We start from the raw sequence: 18,341 nt of genomic DNA on the forward strand, positions 1-18,341 counted from the left end.
GAATGCTGTAAGTAGAACATGATGAGTTATTTTGGAAGGAAGCTGGAAAACCAGACTGCTAATAAAAATGATGACGGTGAAGGCCAGGCTCGTATGTTCCAGGATCGAACAACAACCCTATGGAGAACTGGACTAGAGGCCATTTGTATTATCTATGTTGATCCAGGTTCTGAAAATTTGAGTGAGGCAGAATTAAAGGATTAATTAATTTGATGGAGGAAATTTCAAGAGAACATAGCATTCAGGCTGTAGTCTGGTTATTGCTGGCTACATTTAGCCAAGTTTATATTGATAACTGGAAAGTAGAATAAAAAATGTTCAGTTTTGTCAGGAAAAGGACACATAGGTATGGACAAAAAGAATTTAATTATCAAAGAGTTTAGTAACATTAAAAAGAAAATGGTAACTGGGCAATGGTGGCACATGCTTTTAATGCCAGTATTCGGAGACAGAGGCAGGCAGATGTCTGAGTTGAAGGCCAGCTTGACTTAAAGAGTGAGTTCCAGGATAGCTAAGGCAACACAGAGAAACCCTGTCTTGGGGGGGGGGGAAGAAAAAGAAAAAAGAGAGAGAGAAGAAAAAGAAGATGGTCAATTTGCACTGGAATCATAGGAAGGGTTCCTTGAAGACATTTTAGGCAGTTATGACAGCCTTCCCAGAGCAAGTTCCAGGGTGACATAAAACTTCAATTCATTTGAAAGATTGCATTAAAGACGAGGCCAGCCTGGGCTACCAAATGAGCTCCAGGAAAGGCGCAAAGCTACTCAGAGAAACCCTGTCTCAAAAAACCAAAAAAAAAAAAAAAAAAAAAAAAAAAAAAGACGGTATTAACCAAGCCAGGTGGTGGGGTTGGCGCACGCCTTTAATCCCAGCACTGGGGAGGCAGAGGCAGGCGGATCTCTGTGAGTTCGAGACCAGCCTGGTCTACAAAGCGAGTTCCAGGAAAGGTGCAAAGCTACACAGAGAAACCCTGTCTTGAAAAAACAAAACAAAAACCAACCAACCAACCAACCAACCAACCAACAAACAAACAAAAAAGAGGGTACTAACCATAGTGTTAAACTCACAAAGAGCTAATTAGCAAAATGTTTTCCAAAGTTCAGCTGCTCAGGCACTAAGAAGTACTGCAGTTATAATCCAAGAGGGCTTGACTATTACTCCAAGTGGCTGCAGAACTTGACATTTTTATGGTACTAGTTTTGCACACATGTGGACACGAGAAGACCATAAAGGCTTTTCCCTCAAAGATGTCTAATACTTACATTTGCAAACAGAGGCTCTGTCCATTATCCATATCAAGGAAGAACAGTATTCACAGTATGTAGGGATGCTATACTGGGTGGCCTTAAAGATGTGGCCATTGTGCTCTTCCACCTGAATGAAGAGATTTCACTATTTATACTACAGCCAATGAAGTAAATGCTTCCCTGTTGGCAAATGAAAAATCCTCCAACCTCTTGTTAAGACTTCACTGGTTATTTACTCCAGGTAGAGAATTATGATCCTCCAGGAAATAATGAAAATAAAATATAGTTTGTCCCTTAGACATGTAGATATTATAAAAAACAATGCAACACAACAAGCATGTGATGGCTATATTATGCGACTCCGAGGCACATGTTAAATTGAAAGCAGTATTTCTAAAATGTCCATTTCAGAAATGTTTTACATTATTGAAAATCAATCATGACCTCAAAAGGCTTTTGTTTTCATGAATTATACCTATTGCTATTTAGAAATTAAAACTGAAAATATAAGCACATTAAGTATTAACATAAATAATCATTTTTATGTTTTTTTTTCCTAATCAACTTTTTGGTTACTATAAAAAAGAAAATGGTTTCATTGTGACATTATCAATACATATTTACCTTTCTTGTTTATTTGTTTGAGATGGCTTCACTATGTAGCTCTGGTTGGCCTAGGACTCCCTATGTAGACCAGGCTGACCTTGAATTCACAGAGATCCATCTATCTCTGTCTCCCAACTGCTGGGATTAAAGGTCACTGACTCGCTGGCAAATTTGTTCTTGTTTGCTCTCTTACTGTTATTGTGGGTTTCCTTCCCTGAAATAGTTCCCTGTTCTGCTTTCATGACATAAACATTACCCTCTTTTATTCCTCTCCCACTTTAGATTTCACTCTCACATTTCACTTTCTACTTTCATGTTGTATGTATATATTGAACATATATAAAATTTAAATCTATAAGCTACATGATATAAAACGTGACATTTGCTTTAGACTTGCTGATTTTACTTACTATGACAGTTCCATACATATTACTACAAATGTCACAATTCCATTCTTTACAACCATTTAAAATTTCAATGTATATATGCAGCATTTTCTTTATCCATTAATCTGTTGATGAACATCTGATTTTATATATTAAATATTTTGAATAGTGCTACAATAATCATGGCTGGGCAAGTAACTCCGTGGTATGCCAGCTGAGAATCTTTGAAGTACATACCTCAAAGAGGCATAGGTAGATTATATGGTAATTCTTTTGAGGAACTACCATACTGATTTTCATTGTGGCTATACCAGTTTATATTTTCACTGGTAGCATACAAGTATTCCTCCTCTTCCCTCATATCCTCACTAATGATAGTGATTCTGACAGGGTGGAGTAGAATCTCAAAGCAGTTTTAATCTGTATTTCCATGATAGCTGAGGGTGTTGAACATTTTTCATGTATTAGCCTTTTGATTTTTTTTTCTTGAGAAAATTTTCAGTTCAGTTGAATATGTCTTATTTTGGTATTTTTTTATTCATTCATTCATTCATTCTGGTTTTTTTTTTTTTGGAGACAGGGTTTCTCTGTGTAGCTTTGGTGCCTGTCCTGGATCTCATTCTGTAGACCAGGCTGGCCACAAACTCACGAAGATCTGCCTGCCTCTCTCTCCTGAGTGCTGGGATTAAAGACATGCATCACTACCGCCAGGCGGTTTTTAATTTTTGAAGTAATTTACAGATTCTGTCAGACGTATAGTTGGTAGATACCCCCCCCACACACACCTTTGTCTCTTCACTTGTTATGTTTTCTTTTGTTGTGAAGTAGCTTTTTAGTTTTGTGCACCTCCATTTGTCAATTCTTGGGAATTTTTCTTATGTTGTAAGTCCTTGTCAGAATGTCCTTGCCTACACTTGTAATCTTGGAAGTTTTTTGCCAATGATTTCTTCTAGCAGCTTCAGACTTTCAGATTTTATATTAAGGTCTTTGATCCATTTTTAATTGATTTCTATACAAGGTGACATATCGATGCTGACATTCAGTTTTCTAAGTACCATTTGTTAAGAGGCTATATTTTTTCCATTTTATGTTTTTATGTTTTGCTTTGTTTTTTGTTTTTTCTAGACAGGGTTTCTCTGTGTAGCTTTGCGCCTTTCCTGGAACTCGCTTTGTAGACCAGGCTGGCCTCGAACTCACAGAGATCCGCCTGCCTCTGCCTCCCAAGTGCTGGGATTAAAGGCGTGCGCCACCACTACCCGGCCCATTTTATGTTTTTTGATGCCTTTGTCAAATATTAAGTATCTATGTGTTTGTTTATGGGTCAGCTATTCTACTCCATTGACCTAACATACCTATTTTTGTATTGGAACCATGTTGTTTTGGTTATTATGGCTCTGTAGTGTAGTTTGAGTACAAGTATTGTGAGACCTCCAGCATTGTTCTCTCTTCTTAGGACTGCTCTGGCTTTCAGGATATTTTGTGCTTCCAACCAAATTTTAGAAACTGCACTGAATCTGTAGATGGCTTTTGGTAAGTCTTAAATATTAACTCTGTCAAGCCATGAACATGGAGATCTTTTTCCCTGTTCTGGTATCTCTCTTCTTAGTAAGGTCTTTTTTTTGGGGGGGGAGGGAGTTTGTTGTTCTTTTAAGCTATTATGACTGGGATTTTTTTTTCTCAACAAGTTCATTAGTGGTAATAAAAAGCTGTTTTATGTTAATTTTTTTTTGCTTTTTTTTTTTTTTTTTTCGAGACAGGGTTTCTCTGTATCGTTTCGGAGCCTGTCCCGGAACTCTCTTTGTAGACCACGCTGGCCTCAAACTCACAGATCTGCATGCCTTTGCCTCCTGAGTGCTGAGATTAAAGTGTGCATCACCATCATCACTACCACCACCACCACCACCACCACCACCACCACCACCACCACCACCACCCAGCTTATGCTAATTTTCATCCTGTCATATTGCATAAAGTGTTTATCACATGTAATAGGCTTTTGGTAGAGTCATTAGGGTTTTGTGAGTATAGAACCATGTTATTTGTAAATTGGGATAAACTGACTTCTGTTTTTATTTGTATTCCTTTTATTTTTGTTCCCTTGTCTTACTGCTCTGGCTATGATTTTGAATACTACATGGAATAAGAGTAGAGAATAGGCATGATTGTTCTGTTCCTGATTTTAGAGGAAATGCTTCCAGGTTTTTCCCTACTGAATATGATGTTGGCTCTGAATTTATCATATATTCCATTTATTATGTTGATGTATCTTCTATTTCCAGTTTCTTCATGGCTTTTATCACGAAGGGATGTTGAACTTTGGCCAAGACCTTTTCTGTATCTATTGATATAATCATGTAATCTGGATCCTTAAATGTATTTATGAACTTTATTACATTTATTGATTTGCATATGTCAAACCATCCTTGTATCCCTGGAATGAAAGAAACTTGGTTATGGTACATGCATAATTTTTGTCTTAATTAGGGTTTCTATTGCTGTGATGAGACACCATGACCATGGCAACTCTTACAAAGAAAAAACTTAATTGGGGTGGCTCACTTACAGTTCAAAGGTTTAGTCTATTACATTATGGTGGGAAGTGAGGCAGCACACAGGCAGATATGGTATGGGAGAAGTAGCTGAAAGTTCTACACCTTGACTCACAGGCAACAGGAAGTGATCTGTCTCACTGGACATGGCTTGAGCATATATGGGACCTCAAAGGCTGTCTCTACACTGACACACTTCTTCCAACAAGACCACACCTATTCCAACAAGGCCACACCTCCTAATAGTGCCACTCCCTTTGAGGGCCATTTTCTTTCAAACCACCCAGTCTTCTAAGTTCTTGAATTCTGTTTGCAAATGTTTTATTGAGAGTTTTTGTGTCTGCGTTCATCAAGAACACTGACCTACAGTTTCCTTTATGGTGTATCATTATCTGGTTTTAGTGTCAGGGTAATGCTGGTTTCAAAGGTTTGGTGGAATTGAGCAGTGTTTCTATCTGCTCTTCATTTTACTTTATTGGAAGACTGTTTCTTTTTTTTTTTTTTTTTTAAAGATTTATTTATTTATTATGTATACATTGTTCTGTCTGTACATATCCCCCCAGGCCAGAAGAGGGCACCAGATCTCATTACAGATGGTTGTGAGCCACCATGTGGTTGCTGGAAATTGAACTCAGGACCTTTGGAAGAACAAGCAGTGCTCTTAACCTCTGAGCCATCTCTCCAGCCCTGGAAGACTGTTTCTTAAATTAGCTATAAAGCGGTAGCTTACTTTCTCTCCCTCTCTCTCTGTATATGTGTGTGTGTGTGTGTGTGTGTGTGTGTGTGTATATATATATATATATATATATATATATATTTGTTTTCCTGCTGATTGCCATTGTAACCAGTGTGATATGAGATCTCTAAGTAGTTACAGTTTACATCTTTCCTGATGGCTAAGGATGTTGATGCTTTTAGAAATATTTATTGCTCATTTGTATTTTTTTCTTTTGAGAACTCTATGTTCAGTGCTTCAACCCATTTTTTTTTTTTTTGACTGGGTTGTTTTTCTTGCTACACAGATCCTATCTGTCAATTGTTAATCTTAATTCCTCTGTCCACATGCTCACCATCTTGAAGTATTGTCTCAACTTATTTCTCTAGCAGTTTCAGGACTAATGCTAATGTCTTTGATTCATTTGGAGTTGATTTTTGTGCAGAATGAGAGGTGAGGATATAGTTTCATTCCTTTACATTCTTGCTAACTTTCTTAGCACCATTCTAATATATTAAGGTTATAACCCAATAAGGCAAACCAACTTAAAAATACTGAATAAATAATCCAACAATGAAATACAAATGACTAGCAGACATGTGAAAAGATGTTTAACATCAATGTAAATTAAAAGCACAATACCACTACATACGCAAAAAAATGGCTGCAATAAAAAAAATACACAGTAACATAGGGTGCTCACAGTGTTGAGATTAGAACTCTCTCAGTACTGTAGGTGGCATTTCCTACTTGGAAAACAGGTTAGCAGATTCTGAAAATTTTAACTAGAATATTATGACCCAAAATTATATCTTCAAGATTATAGAAATCATAGCATACATTCATAAACCAACCCAAATGTCTATCAACTGGTGAATAAAATGTGAAGGAAAGGGTTAGGGCTATACTCAGTGGCAGAATAATTGCCTAGCATGCCAAATGTCTTCAGCACAACCCCCACAAAGTGGTATGTCTACAAAGCAATTCTACCAAATACTCAATGTAGCTGACTACTGATAAAACAATATGGATGAATCCTAAGAATATCATATGCAAAAACCAGGAACTGTACAATTCCACTTCCATGAGGTGTTCAAAAAGAGCTGAACTATAGAAATAGTAAACAAGTTGGAAAAGTTATTTACACCATTTCAAGGAAATATTCCAAACTTTCTTCCATTTTAGGAAACCACTACTGAAAGTAGGTGCTCTTGGGATTTCAGGTCCATTGTCATTCTAGCTTTTTAAAAGGCACGTGAGTACACCCTATGGATCTGGTAAACCTATTAGTAAATCTATCCACAGGAATATAAGATCTGCTTCAAGCTACTGAGCCAGAAAGTATTATTTTTTATAATATACCAAGAGTGTAACTTACCAAATCAGTTTCTTTTTTCCTCCTTTTCTTTCTTTCTGTTTTAGGCACCTGGCGGGGAGGGGTGGGGGGAGAAGCATAAATTGGGATTACAAAAGACTAACATACTCTCTTCTTTGTAAATTTTTGAATAGCTTCTACAAATAATAAACAGTTCTTTATCCTTCAAGAGCAATTGTACAAAGCTAAACCAAACAGGAGAAAATATTTAAGTGCTAACAAAATCAGAAGAATGGAATAACTCTTTAGAGACTGATCTCTTTTTAAATAGCAGTTCTATCTAAATGCCACACTATTAGACATTTTAATCACTAGTCAAATGGTTAGCTATAAAGGTTTTTCCATCTACTATGGACATAAACATAAAAGGGGCCACATGGGAAAGCTCTGTAGACAGATGACCTCTCCTGATGACCACAGAACAGAAGTGCTTAAACCTATCCTTTAACAGCCATCAACTTGCAAAACAGCATATAAATCTAGTAAGAATCTTCTGTATAACATACAAGCCCAATATCCACAACACAAGGATTTCTAGAACCTGTTTATATCTAGATTACTTAAAATGACTTAAATTTTAATTCATAAGCTAAAATGAGTAAAAATAAAACAAAGCACAATTAACACAGACTAATGATATTCCTGAACAAATAATTTATATTTTATAAAGAAATACACTGATAACCTTGATTAGACAGCTAACTCTTTATTTAAAACACACACACACTCATACTTACTTTTCTGTTTAGATTTTAAATTAGAATCTCTCTATATAAGACAGGCTGTCTTTGACCACTCCATCCTCCTGTCTTAAGTCTCCAGAGTGATGGGATTACAAGCATGTGTCATCACCCTCAAAAAGTATATGGTCTCTTCCAGGATGGCTTCAAACTCACTGTGTAACTAACGGTGACCATGAACTGATCCTTCTGCTTCTATTCCCAGAGTGCTGGAATTAGAGATGTGTACCTCTACACCTTGTTTTATATGGTACTGGAACTCAGATCTGGGCTTTATGAATACTTGGCAAGCACTTTAGCAACTGAGCTACATTCCTGACTCCTACCCAACTATCTTCTCTTTTGTAACAAAGCTTACAAAGTATTTGAAAGCTTTAAAGCAAAATTTAATTAAAATATCATACAGTACAATTTCCCAGCTCCTAACAGGACCGAAAAGTAAAGGTTAATATTATTGATGTTTAGATTTCCCAAAAAACACATTTTTTTTCTAAAAACAGTTTCAAGAGATATCTGGTTTGTAGGTTTTTAGGTAAAAGCTAAGTGATACACATAATTCATTCCACTTTTAACCATATTCTTCAGAAGTCAATTCATATATTAATCTGTACAGATGAAAGTATAATATTGAGGGCACACTATTATAATTGTGAAGGATATGTTCAATCAAACAAGTTCAGAAAAAAATATATGGCAAACTTACAACTGAGCTTGGAGGATCTAAAGTAATGATAGATTGTTATCTTCTTGTGATAGTTTGCTGAAATACATTGTTTTGCAGTTATTCATAGTCCAGTCTGCTGTTGAACTATGACTCTCCTGCCTCATCCTCTTCAGTATTTGACTACTGGAATGTGCCACCGTGAACAGCATAATCAAAATACATTGCACAGATGTAGGAAAAGCATAATGAAACCTATCATTTTACACAAATAATATACACTAATACTAATTAAAAAATGTTTCCTAAACAGATTCTTTACAAATAACCCATAATTTAAGGGAAATCAAACTGTAATTCATTTACCTTTGAGGCTGTGCTATCCAGAGTCTTGAATTCATTCATGTATTCATCTAAAAACACCTTGAATGTGTTAACCCAAACTCTCACTGGAGATTCATTCCAATCACGTTGCTCAAGTCTCATGGTCTTTTCCAGAATCTGTTCAAACAGTGCATACAGGTCTTTATATCGTATGCTTTTCCCATCATCCATCTAATGAGAAAAAAAAAATTGTTAAGTTTTATGAAGACATTCTTTGAAGACTGATTCAACTTGTACTGGGGAACATAGGTTAGGATCTTGACATAGTTTATAATGAGCCAGCTCAAGAGGTTATGTAGTATTCATAAAAACCCACTATAGTATAAAATGTAGGCAGGATAAACCTAAGATTGAGTAAAAGACCTAACAGTTGAACTAATATAATAACTAAGCAAGTCCTAACAGTTGAAGTAACATAATAATTAAGTCCTAAGAATTGCTCCTTTGAGTCTGACTTTATAGCTGATTAAAATTCCAAGCTATGCTGAACTATGAATATCTCCTAACATGGTCTTAGCTTACCGCCAATGCAGATGAGTAAGAGCTGAAGATATTCTGCCGAAATTCTTTCAGGGCTTTTTTAAATACAACATCCACTAATGTATCTTTCTTGCTGTCTTCATTATCTAGGTCGTTCATCTAGGGACCAACCACAGAAAAATTAACAATTAAATTATCAAAAATATACAAATACAACAGTTGAAATGTCGCTTAAACAATAACTATTCTAAAAGTACAAACCACGGGCCATCACAGAGCTTAAGAAAAGGATAGTACACGAGATCACTTCTAAGGTCCCTTCTAACACGCTGGTTCTACAGTTCTGTTAACAGAACAACTACAAATGTGCAACAAGCTTCACCTTCACATGTAACAATTATGAAATCACAGTGGAGACTAAACCTTTAAATCCTGTCTGTGCATTTTCTATTATCTGAACTATCAATGCCTGAGTTATTGAGGAAGTTTTAACCCATCTTTTTAAAACAGCATATCCTTTATAAACAAGCATTCTTAAGTCAAATCTGCAAGGCTAACTAACTCAGCAAGCAAAGTATACCTTTTTCAGAAGAAATTCATCCATACTTTTTAAATCACTGGCACTTGCTATGATTTGGACAGAGTCGTTTTGCCAATGCACAGAATCCAAAGCCACATTGCTGATTTTCACACCTCTCTTGCGCTTTGCCTTTGGAGAAGGCTCCTTATTCTCTTTGAACTCTTTTCGGCAACTCCCAGGCAGTTCTGGGCTCAAAGGAGGTGTTGGGTGATACTGAGTTAATTCTACAATTCAAAATAGGTTAAGTAAAAAGATATACTTAGTTTAAAAAAAATATTGAAAATCTTCATCCTTAGTGTTAAAAAACTTAGTTCCAAAGATGAGCAAGAACAATATGCAACAAACTAGCGTATTAAAATACTGTTCATCCAGTTATCACTTTGCTATACTTGTTTGAAGGAGCATCCAGTTATATCTACGTCTAACCACCCAACAAGGAGAATTTGATAATTACATTTTTATTATAGTCTACATCCATGAACACATCAGCAATACTGTTTGTTGATAGTTAACAACTTGTTAGGGAATCAAGTAGCTTACCTGGCTTGCTTTTGCTTTAATATCTTAAGTATTTAGTGTTTTCTTATATATAATCCTTATAACTGTCTAAATTTTCATATATTATAGAAAGAAGCACCACATTTTTGTATTTGTTTATACTAGGGAATAAAATTCTATGCAGCCCATTACAATTTAAAACCAGAACTAGATTAGACTTGCAAATCCCTATCAGCAGCCTGAGGAGACTGTTGGCCTCTTCTCATTTCACATGTGAACCTTTCCCCAACATGTATGCTCCTTACCCTCTCAACAGTGGCTTATCCTAATTCCATCTAAAAGCTAATCTTGATAATGAAACAAAAAGTAACTCCCTATAAAATAAATGCCACTTCAGGCAGGAAATGGAACAAATTCAATCTCAATTAGGACACGAAACCAAAATAAACATACATATATAATACATATGTATATATTATGATAAATATATATATGTAGATAGATATAGCTATAAACTGACTTCATTATAACTTACTAAGTAATTACTTCATTTTGCAAAGTATCTTAGAAATGAAAAAGAAAACAAAGGCTAGTCCAAGATTCATCATCATTGAAGTTGTTGTTCTTTACTGTTCTATACCACATATTATTGAAACTTCTTATACAAGTAGAGTATGCCTTGCTTTATTAAGGAAGCATTTACTAACACTAGTCCTATATCTCATTAAAATATCATTCCATGCCGGGCGGTGGTGGCGCATGCCTTTAATCCCAGCACTCGGGAGGCAGAGCCAGGGGGATCTCTGTGAGTTCGAGGCCAGCCTGGGCTACCAAGTGAGTCCCAGGAAAGGCACAAAGCTACCCAGAGAAACCCTGTATCGAAAAAACAAAAAACAAAAAACAAAAAAAAAATCATTCCAACAGGACTGTCATTATGAAGAGGAAAGGCATAGAACACTTTCAGAATGAGTAACAGAAATTATGACGCTCCACCCTTTGTCCATTTTTACCATCTGAAAATGGATTAGCAGATGTCACATCTGAGCCAGCAGAGAGTGAGGAGACCTCTGACTGGAGAGCAGGTTTTACTCTAGTAATCTTCTTCTCTCCTTGTTTCCCTTTCGCCCAGAATCTCATCTTTGCTCTCTGGGGTCTGTTTTTAAAACAAAACAAAAAAAAGGGTAAAATGGAAATCAGATGTTCCAGTAATTTTTGTGTATCCTCTTAAGCTTTATATACTTTCATATGCAGTAATCTATTTTAACTTTGATATGTATTGGGCGGGGTTGGGGTGGGGAGTGGGAGGAGTGGGGGGGAGGGTGTGTGTGTGTGTGTGTGTGTGTGTGTGTGTGTGTGTGTGTGTAACAAGGTATCAAACTCTTGGTTAGACACATGCTAGGCAACACTCTACTGCTGAGCCACACTCCCAACTCATCTTGAATATAAAATACAAAGCCCTGACAATTTCAGTCATTTGATAAAATAAAACAGTCTCAAACCAGTGGAACTAGGATTTCAGCTTTAGCTTCTTGAAGCCAAACTACCATCTTTTCATTGCTAAATCTCACATGTAGCTTATAACAAAGAAAACACAAATAACTACTAACCACTCTAAAAAAGTTCCTTTATATTGTTAGCAATTTCTTTCTAATCTTTGTCCATAAGCATTTAATTTTTACTCACTGAAATTATGATTTCAATCAAGTTTTAAGTCTTTCCACTCACTAGCACATTATGAAAGGTTTTTTTTTTTTGGTTTTTCAAGACAGGGTTTCTCTGTGTAGCTTTACGCCTTTCCTGGAACTCACTTGGTAGTCCAGGCTGGCCTCGAACTCACAGAGATCCGCCTGCCTCTGCCTCCCGAGTGCTGGGATTAAAGGCGTGTGCCACCACCGCCCGGCCATTATGAAAGTTTTAATGATGATATTTATATTGAGTTGTTTATTAAAAGCGTTTTTCAAGACAGGGTTTCTGTGTAGCTCTGGCTGCCCTGGAACTCTCTCTGTACACCAGGTATACACCACCACACCCAAATGGATAGATGTCATTTTAAAACCTACTTACACTGTTACAATGGAAATACCTTTTGTTCATTTTATAATGAAGTTTTTAAGTACAGCTCTAATTTTGTCCATTATGTTGTTGGGTCCTTGGTGGGGCTTCAGTTCTATGAAATTTGGCCGCAGTGACTTTTTTTTTTCTTTTGTGAGGCAGTCTTACTGTGTTGTCCAGGGAGACCTCCAACTTTAAATCCTTTTCCTCCACCTCCTGAATGTTGTGATTACAAGTATGTGTCACCACATCCAGCCTGAATTATTTTAGTAATAGTTTGCTCCTCTACATGTTTTTCTTCATATCGGGTAACTGATCTTTTAAACTGGTTCTAAAATTTCCTTATCTCAGCCATCTATTTTTCTTTTTGTACAACTGTCTGAGATATATTCACCTGTCTTCCTTCTCATTACTCTTACCAGTATTGGTATATGCATGTGTGTGGTGCCAAGTGTTCTCAGTCATTCTCCAGTTTCCTGAAATGAAGTATCTCACCGAACTTGAAGTTTTCCAATCTGGCTAACCTGGCTGGGCAGTAAGCTCAAGGGATTACCTGCCTCTTCCCCTACCACTGGTATACCAAGATTTTGATGTGGCTGCTGGTATCTGAACTCAGGTCCTCAGGCTTACTCAGCAAGCACTGTATCTAATAAGCTGTTGCCCATAATCCCATTATCATCATTTTAAATTTTCCAAAATTATTTTTATTATGAATGTTTCTCTTTAATATACTTTGGTTTCAGTTATATTTATTATGTAGTTGTTTCATTATTAATTGTATTTATTGGTTTTGAGATTTTCTACCTTCCTTCATGTTACATTTTTACTGGTTAGTTCTGGCTCCTTCCATATAGTGTTCTCTCAAATGTATGGTGATCACTAATATCTGATTATGATTAAGTGTTAAGTTTAAAGTGTTGCTTGGAAGCTCTAGTGAGCACTAGCAGAGCTCCTAAACTACTGTCTTCCTTATAGGTTATGTGGCTGGTCAATTTTGCAAGGAGAGCTTATCTTTCCTCAAGAGATGAACAAAGTCCCAAAGATTCTGTGAACCATCTGCTCAAAGAGTATGAGAAATGCTGCAACTGAGCAAAGGAAAAAAGCTGAGGAATTTAAGCATTCAATGTGTAAAATTCATTTAAAAAATATAGGGGGTAGGTTAATAAAGTACTTGTTGCACAAGCATGAGAACCTGGTTCAATCCCCAGAACCCATGGGTGTGATAGGAAAGGTTTATAAGCTCCAGTACTAGGGAGGTGGAGATAGGTTGATTCCTGAGGCTAGCTGCTGGCCAGTCAGCCTAGCCAAACCAGCAAGCCCAAGATCTCAGTAAGAAACCTATCACAAAAACACAGTGGCCTGCATCTGAATGAGATTGATATCTGGCCTCCACATACATACACCTGCACTCAAACACATAATCCTGTACATTCATACATTCACATCTACACACACACACACACACACACACACACACACACACACACACACACCAAACACCCAAAAAAATAAACCCAATACATGGTCCACAACTTAAAAATATTGGGCAAACTTGTCGGTTGGTGGTGACATACACCTTTAATCCCAGCACTCAGGAGAAAGAGGCAAGCAGATCTCTGAATTCAAGGCCAGGCTGGTCTACAGAGTGAGTTCCAGGAAATATATATTAGGTAAACTTAAATCTAGAGATCTTCTATTTTATCTTTTCCAGAAAATAAGTTTATTATTTTCTGCCAAGAATAGAGAGGGTTAGTTGTCTACATGTGTCTTTCTCAGGTTTACCTACTTGGTTAGTATTCAGCTTTTTATCAACTATTAAGACATTTATGTGTTTGATTTTGTCTGTTTTGTTTTTATCATTTGTGGGTTTGGTTATTGGGGCAAATAAAATGAAAATTAAATTTATATATTTAACTACCTCTAATTATATGTCCTTTAGCCTATTGTATCTTCTTTTTTCTGGATTTAAGTCCCTTGTAAATCCCTCTACAGTCTATATAAAAAGTGGTCAGCCGGGGGTGTGTGTGTGTGTGTGGGGTGGCGCACGCCTTTAATCCCAGCACTCGGGAGGCAGAGCAGGTGGATCTCTGTGAGTTCGAGGCCAGCCTGGGCTACCAAGTGAGCTCCAGGAAAAGTGCAAAGCTACGCAGAGAAACCCTGTCTCAAAAAAACCAAAAAAAAAAAAAAAGTTGTCTATAATTAAGAAATAAAGATTAAAAAAAAAAAAAAAAACATACCTTGACATCTTCAGTCAGGGCTCAAATGCTTATATAGTATTTTAAAAGATATTTATTTAAAAATAAAAATCCCATGAACTCTCTTTGTGTGTGTGTGTGTGTGTGTGTGTGTGTGTGTGTGTGTGTGTGTGTGTGTGTGTTTGGGTGTATGCACACAACTGTGCATGCTGATGACATCCCTATGTGTACCAGAGGCCAAAGGAGGATATCAGGTATCCAGCTCTACCACTTTCTGTCTTATTCCTTGAACTTGGAGCCTCAGCTAGAGACTATCAAGTCCCAGTGATGCTTTGGTCTCTGATCCCTCCACAGGGCCAGGTTACTACTGTGACCATGATCATCCCATATATATTGTGTATGAGTGTTTTAAAAGCCTGCCATTTATGTATGTGCACTACCAGAATGTCTAGTGTCCTTGGAGGTGAGAAGAGGGCACTGGATTCTCTGAAACTGAAGCAAAACAACTGTGAGCCACCTTGTGGGTACTGGGAACTGAAGACAGGTCTTCTGCAAAAGCAGTAAGTGCTCGTAACTGCTAAGCCATCTCTTCAGCCCCAGACTTTCTTTGCAGGGTATGTATTTTAATTCAGGTCCTCATTCTTCCACAGCAGACTTGCTGCAGCTTCACCTTAGCTCCCCACAAGCACTCGTGAGAAGAAAATTATTTTTCAAAGTATTTCCCTAAACATTTACTGTAGAACATATTACAAGTTAAAAGCTATAAGAGATCACTCTCATCCTATCTAATCTCTCGTCTTTTATAATATATTATTGTAAGTCATATAATGATTAAGAAATGTCCCCCAGGGGCTGGAGAGATGGCTCATCAGTTAAGAGCACTGACTGCACTTCCAGAGGACCCGGGTTCAATTCCCAGCACCCACATGACAGCTAACAACTGTCTGTAACTCCAGTTCTGGGTGAGTCTCACACCTTCACCCCAATGTACGTTAAATAAATTATTAAAAAAAAAGAAGAAAGAAATTTCCCCAAAATCATACTGCTATCCACATAAGATAAAGCTCCATGTGTGTGTGTGTGTGTGTGTGTGTGTGTGTGTGTATGCATATATGTATATATATGAACTATTATATACCTAGCAATACTGTTACTCAAGTATTTCTTAAAAATTAAAGCAAAAGCCTTTGGGCCACAGCAGCCATCTTCCAGTACCTTGCCAAATGACAAACACAGAGGGAAAGAGGAACAGCATCTGCTATGTGTTCTCTAGGCCTTTAAGGAAACATGGAGGTGTTCTTTTGGTCACATACATGTGAATCTATAAAGGGTAATAATGTAGAAATAAAAGGAATAAGCACTGTTCAAAAGGGAATGCCTCACAAAGTTGCCATGGTAAACCAGGAAGAGTATATATCACCCAGCATGCCATGGACATCACTGTAAACAAGTAAGATAAGGACCAGATTCTTGCAAAGAGAGCTGATATAAGGATTGAGCCTATTAAACCCTTTAGGAGAAAGCTTCCTGAAACAGGTGAGGGGAAATGATCAGGGGGAAAAAAAAAAGGAAGCCAACTGAAGCACCATCTGCTCTACCAAGAGAAGCACACTGTATGAGAACTAACAGAACGGTTAGTTGAGGGAGCCTATGTCCTAGGAATTCATGGCTTAGTGTACAAAGAGAAACAAAAGACCTAGACTGTAAAATACTTTTTCTTAAAAAGCAAATTGCTTCGCCGGGCGGTGGTGGCGCACGCCTTTAATCCCAGCACTCGGGAGGCAGAGGCAGGCAGATCTCTGTGAGTTCGAGGCCAGCCTGGACTACCAAGTGAGTCCCAGGAAAGGCGCAAAGCTACACAGAGAAACCCTGTTTCGAAAAACCAAAAAAAAAAAAAATTGCTTAAATTTAAACACTCAGTATATAAATCATTAAATAAAATCATCAAAATTAATTACTCCTATTGTAGCAGAAATCTTAAAAGGTCTTATTAATAAAACAAACCCAGGAGCCAGATATTGGGGTGAACACTGAAAGATCAGAGAAATAGAACCAGCCACTTCTAACCTCACCTCGCCAACTCACCTGATCCTGTTTCCTCAAACTGGAAGCCTCGGTGTCCTCATCCAAATGGATGTCAGCTAAACTGCTGCTGGAAGCCTAAAAAAAGCTTAACCAGGATCTAGTTCCTGTTCCTCATGCCTTATATACCTTTCTGCTTCCTGCCATCACTTCCTAGGATTAAGGGCGTGTGTCACCATGCCTGGCTATTTCCAGTGTGGCTTTGAACTCACAGAGATCCACAGGGATCTCTGCTTTTGGAATGCTAGGATTAAAGGTGTGTGTGCCACCATTTTCTGGCCTCAGTATCTAGTGGCTGTTCTATTCTCTGACCCTAGATAAGTTTATTAGAATGCACAATACAGGGAAACACAATATCACCACACTCCTATTATTTCTTTATACACATCATACCTTATGTCCAAATCGGAAGACTTCTGTCTTACTGCCAATTTTGTAATCTCTCCTTGAGACATAGCCTTATGGAGCTTTGCTTGCTCATCAACTGAAGAAAATCGCTGTGATGTCTGTGGGAATTGTACATGGGAAAGACTTAAAATCAAGTAAACATATGACAGCATGACTGAACTACAACTCAGTAAACATCAGTTCACATTTATGGGCAATTTAGCAAGAATCTCATCTGGCAAACTAGGGAAATGATCAAGACATTCATTCAAAGACAAACTCAACACAACACTGAATATTATTTTATACACCTCTTTTTATTTGTACCTTAAGGTGGAGATCCTTTTTCAAGTTATAGATTATTGTTATAGCCATTCAAAGTTTAAAAAGCTAGGTCAGCCGGGTGGTGGTGGCACACACCTTTGATCCCAGTACTCAGGAGGCAGAGGCAGGCAGATCTCTGTGAGTTCGAGGCCAGTCTGGAGCGAGATCCAGGACAGCCAAAGCTATACAGAGAAACCCTATCTCAAAAAAACAACAACAACAAAAAAAACACAAAACAAACAAACAAAAAACAACAACAACAACCAAAAAAAAACCGCTAAGCCACACAGAAGAAAAACCAAGGATCACCTATGTTCTAAATTATAAACAATTATGTTATTAAACAAGGACTTCAATTTCATTTAGCAATTAATGTACCCCTCTAAGGACAATTTTGTTCTGAGAATTCTTGTTACTTATTCAAGTAATTTTCTTGTATTTCATCTTGTAAAATATCCTTTAGCCTTTTGATATGCTTGACTATGGCACAGAAATAGAAAAATAACCAGAGTTGTTATAGACAGATGTCTGTGGCCAATACAGAGTGCATAATAACTGCATCTAAAACAAAAAAACAGACTGACAACAGTTTTTAAGACGTGTTAAGAAACAAAAGAAGTAGGTAACTTATACCTGCCTCAGCTTACTGTCTCAAGGTATTTCTAGTCTCTGTGTTGTGACACAGAGAGGGGGAACCCAGGTGAAATTTGCTAGACTCCTTTAGCTGAACATAGGAGGCTAAAAATTCATGGCAACCAAAGTAACTAGTGACCAAATAACAGAGATGCATAATAGAAGAAATCTGGAGATCTAGAAAAGATTCCCTTTGCGTATTTGGATTAGTACTAATCAATTCTTTTATATGTGAAAACAAGCCAAGACCAAGGATAGAACCACCTGAAATGATTAAAGGTAAGGTTAGTAATGTTGTCAGTGCCCAAAAGTCAGGAACTGATGAACTCTATGTTGCACAGGCCGCTAAGTACACAGATGAACTTGCCTCAGTAGTCAAGAATAATTACCCTCCAACTGAGTACTGTTTGGGTCTACTGATTTTGAAAAGGCTAAATGAATCAAACT

The 18,341-nt window shown here is 37.2% G+C and overlaps 1 protein-coding gene across 9 annotated transcripts in view; it reads right to left on the reverse strand.

Moving 5' to 3' along the window:
- Myo9a (myosin IXA) overlaps positions 1 to 18,341 on the reverse strand; it is a 240,569-nt gene that overhangs the window by 28,107 nt on the left and 194,121 nt on the right. For all 9 annotated transcript variants that reach the window (XM_037207448.1, XM_037207447.1, XM_037207451.1 and 6 more), the window contains 7 exons: positions 16,944 to 17,056; positions 11,232 to 11,374; positions 9,724 to 9,947; positions 9,186 to 9,302; positions 8,646 to 8,834; positions 6,882 to 6,929; positions 1,263 to 1,374 (listed from right to left, as the gene is read on the reverse strand). In XM_037207448.1, the coding sequence (XP_037063343.1) occupies positions 1,263 to 1,374; positions 6,882 to 6,929; positions 8,646 to 8,834; positions 9,186 to 9,302; positions 9,724 to 9,947; positions 11,232 to 11,374; positions 16,944 to 17,056 (946 nt within the window). The remainder of the gene's footprint in view (positions 1 to 1,262; positions 1,375 to 6,881; positions 6,930 to 8,645; positions 8,835 to 9,185; positions 9,303 to 9,723; positions 9,948 to 11,231; positions 11,375 to 16,943; positions 17,057 to 18,341) is intronic.

The sequence above is a fragment of the Peromyscus leucopus genome, chromosome 7 (genome assembly GCF_004664715.2).
Source record: "Peromyscus leucopus breed LL Stock chromosome 7, UCI_PerLeu_2.1, whole genome shotgun sequence".
NCBI classification, from domain to species: domain Eukaryota; kingdom Metazoa; phylum Chordata; class Mammalia; order Rodentia; family Cricetidae; genus Peromyscus; species Peromyscus leucopus.